The sequence below is a fragment of the Polypterus senegalus genome, chromosome 7 (genome assembly GCF_016835505.1).
Source record: "Polypterus senegalus isolate Bchr_013 chromosome 7, ASM1683550v1, whole genome shotgun sequence".
Lineage (NCBI taxonomy): Eukaryota > Metazoa > Chordata > Cladistia > Polypteriformes > Polypteridae > Polypterus > Polypterus senegalus.
The window spans coordinates 21152236-21158235 of record NC_053160.1 but is presented as its reverse complement, the minus strand read 5'-3'; the positions used below and the strand labels follow the sequence as shown (position 1 = coordinate 21158235).

At 40.9% G+C, this 6000-nt stretch overlaps 1 protein-coding gene across 1 annotated transcript in view; it reads right to left on the bottom strand.

The window, feature by feature from the left end:
- Positions 1 to 969: 969 nt before the first annotated feature.
- Positions 970 to 6000, bottom strand: part of arid3c (AT rich interactive domain 3C (BRIGHT-like)) — a 382233-nt gene continuing 377202 nt past the window's right edge. The window contains exons 7-8 of the mRNA XM_039758330.1: positions 4824 to 4913; positions 970 to 1307 (exon numbers count right to left, since the gene is read on the bottom strand). Of these exons, the coding sequence (XP_039614264.1) occupies positions 1147 to 1307; positions 4824 to 4913 (251 nt within the window). The 3' untranslated portion in view covers positions 970 to 1146. The remainder of the gene's footprint in view (positions 1308 to 4823; positions 4914 to 6000) is intronic.

Here is a 6000-nt window from a genome sequence, read left to right as displayed (position 1 = left end):
AGATCCGTTTGTCCGTCTGCACAGGGGGCTCACGCGAATATGTCGGACACCCCCTGGAAGCCAATCAGGACGCGCTGGCTGATTTCGGTACCGCTGTCGTAACCGCCGTAGGAAAGAGGACAGTTGGTCTTAATTTCACCTGATATGTCCAAATCCTGTATCTCATATACAGTAAAACAATCAAAAAATAAAAACAAAAGAGATGTCTACGGTAGTCTATTGTGGTCTTTTTTTCTCTTAAAAAAAAAATAATAAATACACTTTGGCTGTTGATTCCCTACGAGGCAAAAGAAAGCGTAAAAATAAGAAAAACGAAACTCCTTTGACCTCAGCGACTTTGTGGTGTTTCCTCTAATTGGATGTCTTTTGTCAGACTTGGCGTCCATCAGGCAGGTCTCCCCCCTGATCGCAGTACGGCCAGGCGAGACCCTCCTGGACGTGTGTGTGTGTGTGTGTGTGTGTGCGCGCGCGTGCGGCTCGGCTCTTACATTCACTGGCAGCACGCGGCCACTCGCTTTATGTCAATTCATCTTTGGTAGAAGCTCGGAACGTTCGCCGATTTCATTCGACTGCGTACGCAAAAAAAAAAAAATGCATGTCACGTGACAAATGTGTGCCCACCCCGAGGACCGCGATTAGAGTATCTGTCAGCCACCACCGAAAGAGACACACGAGTTACGAGAAGCTTGGTTTGTAAACCCACCCCACCCGAGCCAAAGTAAAGAAAAAGAAGAACACAACGTGAAGTCCGACCAGACCAGCGTCACACGGTCACCTGGCCCAGAACTCTTCAAGTTTTTTCTTTTTTTTTTGTCAGTTTTTAAATGAGTTATCAGGTGGCTCCGATGATGGGGGCAGTTCCTGCGGTACGTATGCGTCTTCAGGTCACTCCTTTCAGATTCCTGCTCTGGGTTTCTTCACCGATGCCGTTGAGGTCTTGCTGAAAATGAAATGTGCTGATTCGTTTACTTTTGTCGTTTTTTAATTTTTTCTTTTTTTTTTGTTTTGTTTTGTTTAACTTTTCCATGATTCCTTTTCAAAATCGATTAGGAAAGAAAAAGCCACCTTTGTAACCACATTAGTCTTTTCTTAGGGATTGTTAGACTGAAGTATGGTTTAGATAATGTTCTTGTGGCAAGAGGAAGATCAGGGTGAGGAGCTGCTTGAGGTCTGTCCAAGAGTTGAGGAAGAGGATGGCTGGTTTTGTGCTGCCAGACCCGGACTTGATTTTCCCTGAGAACTGCTGATACTGCTGCCATTGCTACCTGGCATTACTGGAATGGCTGGTTTTCGAGCAAAAAGAACTCCTGTGAAAAAATAAATAAATACAAACAAACATAGATTAATGAATAAATAAATGCAGATAGAGAGATAGGTAGAATAAAAGTAAGACCAGTGGGAGAAAGGCCATAGATAGATAAATATGAAAGTGACCATATAAAACAGGTAGCGGATACGTGAAAGCTGCTGTCAAATGAACAGATAGGCAGGTATGGAGTGGAATATAGGAGCTAGACAGACAGATCGATGGGAAAGGAACTACAGAACAATACACAGAAGATATACTGTATGTGACAGGCACAAACAAACATTTAAATAGACAGATAGATACGAAAGGCACTAGATAAACAGATGTGAAAGGAACTATATACAGTAAAATATATAGAAGACATGTAAAATGTGATATCATATAGATTAATGCACAGCTATGAAAAGCAATATATTTGACATACAGATTTATGTGACAGATATGAAAGACAATAAATTACACAGACAACTAGATAATTGTAAAAGCAACTATATAAAATAGAAAATGTATGTCATAGGCGCTATTAAATAGACACATATGAAAGGCATTAGATAGATAGACTTTAATTTTAGTATAGTAGGCAGGATAGATATGTAAGGCACTATATAATAGATAGATAGATGGATGGATACACTAATTTTAGTATAGTAGGCAGGATAGACAGATAGATAGATAGACAGATAAATAGACAGATAGATGGATAGACTTTAATTTTAGTATAGTAGGCAGGATAGATATGTAAGGCACTATATAATAGATAGATAGATGGATGGATACACTAATTTTAGTATAGCAGGCAGGATAGATAGATAGATACTGTAGATAGAGAGTGTATTTTGACATTTATCATATTATCATGTCCTCTATGCCCTCAAACGCGTGTTGTCCACACATCCAGGGAGTGTACAGTCCAATTTCATTAGCTAAGGTTTATTCAGAGTGGTTCATTCTGAGTTGTACCTCCTTCTGCTTTTGCTTTATAAAGATCCTAAGGTGGGCTTTAAACTGAAAAGCTTCTATATTTGAATAATATTTAAGCATATAAGGCACTTCTCTGACTCCACTATAGCCTAACCGCGTTGTCACTCTGGTGTTCTTCTAATTCAGTTTTTGATGTTCGTTTTTCTAATCTGAGAAGTAACGTAGTTAGCTGGATTATCTCACATTTGATTAAGTAATAGAAACACACATGTGGACGAATGCATGTATGATACGCTTCACAGATAAAGCGCCAATGAATCTGCAACTGAACAATGTCACCAATGAGTTGGCATTTGATCCACTCAAACAGCGACGGCTGTCGTCTAAAGCCTCTGATTTGATTTGACACTTTCAGTTCAGCATGTACTCAAAAGTACGATGCCTATAAGAAGTGTTCACCCCAACTGAAAGTTTCCTAATTTTACCTTGTATATAAATTTTGGGGTGGGGTGGCTCCTCTTTCAGGCCTTAGAGTGCACTGATTTGACAGCCCACTTCACATAACACATGTGGGTTTGGTGGTCCGGAGGGACAGCAGCTCAGGGGTATTTGTTGATGACACTTTTTTATGGCTGACCCAGTGTAGTACAGAGGAGCCCAGAGCACTAGATTAGAAAGTGAGGTCTACTAACTGTATTAAAGAGTCTTTATATCGTAAGCTAATTGACTTCTCTTATGTACTTCTCGACACTATAGGAAGAGTAAATCTTTTCCTCAGTTTGGATTGTTTCAGTAAGCTTTGTCCCCTGGCCCTGTGACAATATGTTTCTACGGTGCCCTTATGAGGCAGCTGGTGATGTGCATCGCGCTGATTCCTAATTATCTTATTGGATACAAAACACATAAACAGTCTTTACCGAGTTGTAAAGTTTAATTTGTGAAAAGCCAGCAATATTCCCAGTAGGTAAACAGCACAGCATTAGACGGCGAAGTCTGCAGCCGTCAGCCAAGAAATATAATTGATTTCCTGACCTAAAGCTTCTGAACACATCTGCAGCTTTACTAATAAAGAAGCCAATCCAATTAGGCTTTACATGACAATTGTCTGAGAGGTAACATCTATTTTTCATTTCGACTTTAACTCCCCTTAATTTCTGAGCCTCTACACCAGTCTGGTATTTAGTTGAAGCTCAACTTCCATTTGTTTCTTTGGAATGTGTTTTGAACGACTTTGTCAGCAATGCCTGAGAAACTAAAGATGAAACATTGAGTGTTTTTGTCTGGGGTGATAATAAAAATACTAACTACACTGGGAATGTAAAAGCTAATTATCTTACTATAAAACTGAATGCAATAAAAGTCAAGAAATGAATGAAATATAAATACATGCACATATTTATTGCATATAATTAGAGATACTGTAAAAATATGCGCTTTACGGCCCTATTAGGGTGCAGTGCATTCAGAGTCGTCATTGGCGCTCATTACAATGAAATTCATTTCTGAGCTTAGTTTGTGCTCAGACAGCAAGGTGACACGTGCTTGTGGTCAGTGGCACACCAGAAAGAACGACTGCCAGGTTGTGATACCAGCTGAGGTATGAGTGGTGTGTGGCAGACGTAAAGAATGAGCACCAGGCTTTGATACCAGCTGAGGTATGAGTAGTCAGTGGCACACTGGAAAGCATGAGCATCAGAGTTTGATACCAGCTGAGGTATGAGTGGTAAATGGCAGACCATAAAACATGAATGCCAGGCTTTGATACCACCTGAGGTATGAGTGGTAAGGGGCATACAATAAAAAAATGAATGCCAGGCTTTCATACCAGCTGAGATATGAGTAGTCAGTGGCACACTGGAAAACATGAGCATCAGGGATTGATACCAGCTGAGGTAATGAGTGGTAAGTGGCACACCATAAAACATGAATGCCAGGCTTTGATACTAGCTGAGGTCTTCTTGTCCAACATTACCTGACCTCACAAATGTTCTTTTGGCAGAAGAGTGGAGGCTGTTAATGGGGGTCAAAGACTGCATGAATGCCCACGATGTCCAACAAGCTCATAAAGGATGTGACATAACTTGAGTGTTAATGTATTTAAATGTTTTATGCCTTAGTAATGTGTTTGTGTAAGCACTCATTAACATACAAAAAGAAAACTTTGATTGGCATTTGGCACGGCTTTTGAGTTTTGTTTTTGCACCAGGAGGCATTTATTACTAAAGTCTGGAGAGAAATACACTGAAATCCTCAAGAATATCGCTCGCTTCCTTTAAACAATACGGCCTTGAAGTTCAAATCTAAATCCAGCAACAGTTGACAGTTAAGACTATTGCCAACACCTTCAAAAACAAAAATTTATTTATTTTTTTTTTCTTCTGCTTGCCAGACAGACAATAAGCTTCATCGACTGTGAATCATCAAGCCCAATTTTGAGATATTTAACTTTTTTAGCACTATTGGACTGCCACTTCATTATTGCGGATTTTATAGTGAAGACATCAAATTGCATTGAGGACTGTGTGCAGGGGCACTGCTATAACTTATTGAATTTCCTGCTTGCAATTACATCAGCAAACGGCCCTCTATTTACCTGTGTAGACAACTCCATTTATTTCTATTGACATGTTGATGCTGCTAATGCCGTTGGTAGACAGGTTCAATGCAGTCTCTTGTCTGTCATCTGTCAGGAAGAAGCCAGAGGGAGGAAAAAAAAAAGAAAAACCCAATATGAGCTTTACAAAAGAAGAACACAAGAAGCAAAAACAAATCACTGAGAGGATGGCTGATGACTCTCAAGTCAGGAATTAAGTACAGTTTTGCCACAGCTCTGGAGAGGAACAAAGCATTTTGGACTTGGTGGCACCATCACAAGACAAGTCAACTGTAAGAACAATCAATACCTGAAGTGTAGGTGCAATGCAGACGTTGAACATTTACCTGAAGGCGAGCACACTTTCATAGAGTAAGGTGAATTCGAGCACAACATCCATCCATCCCTTGTTAATTAAGGTAGTTATCATTTATGATGGCAGCCCATCACTCAGTCTCACATACATCCATCCACGTCAGTTGAAATTTGAGCTTAAAAACGTCACACACATGACTTTGAAATGTTTAAATCAGGTGTACAGCACTGTTGTATTTAAACAACAAATATAATAAATGGTTTTATGTTGAAAATGGTTATACAGAAGCACTAGTATATGCATTTTTTCCTGTATTTATTGGAAGTGCCCAGGAGGACTAATGGGCATCCCAGCCAGGATCGAGGAGGATTTCTTGCCAGGAAGCTATAATGGAAGGATTGCCAGATTGCAGACACTACCCAGCCGGGACGTCTTATAATTCCTGTCCTGGCTGGGATGCTGGGAGGAGGAATGAGCTGGTGAGAGCTGGAGGCTGGGGGAAGTTCATCCCCCCAAATTACTAGGTGGCAGTGTTCCTCGCAAGTAGTCCAGTTTGGACACCCGCATGGTGGGCTGCATGGGAATTAAGAGTCCAGAATCACAGCCCTGTAGTGGTCCTTGGGTGATGGTAGAAGGCACTACCTTCTCCCTCTTAAAAAGTCATGGAAGTACTCATGAGAACCCACCTTACGGTACTGCTATGGATACCCCCAGGGCACAACGGGAGCTGTAGGGTTCCGTGGGTGTCGAGCCACAGTTTCAGGACACTAGAATTTCTCCCGGGTGTTACATAAAAAGAGCTGCCCACCTCAACAGAGGGAGCCAGAGTTGGAAGTGAGTGAGGAAGACAAAGCTTGCTGG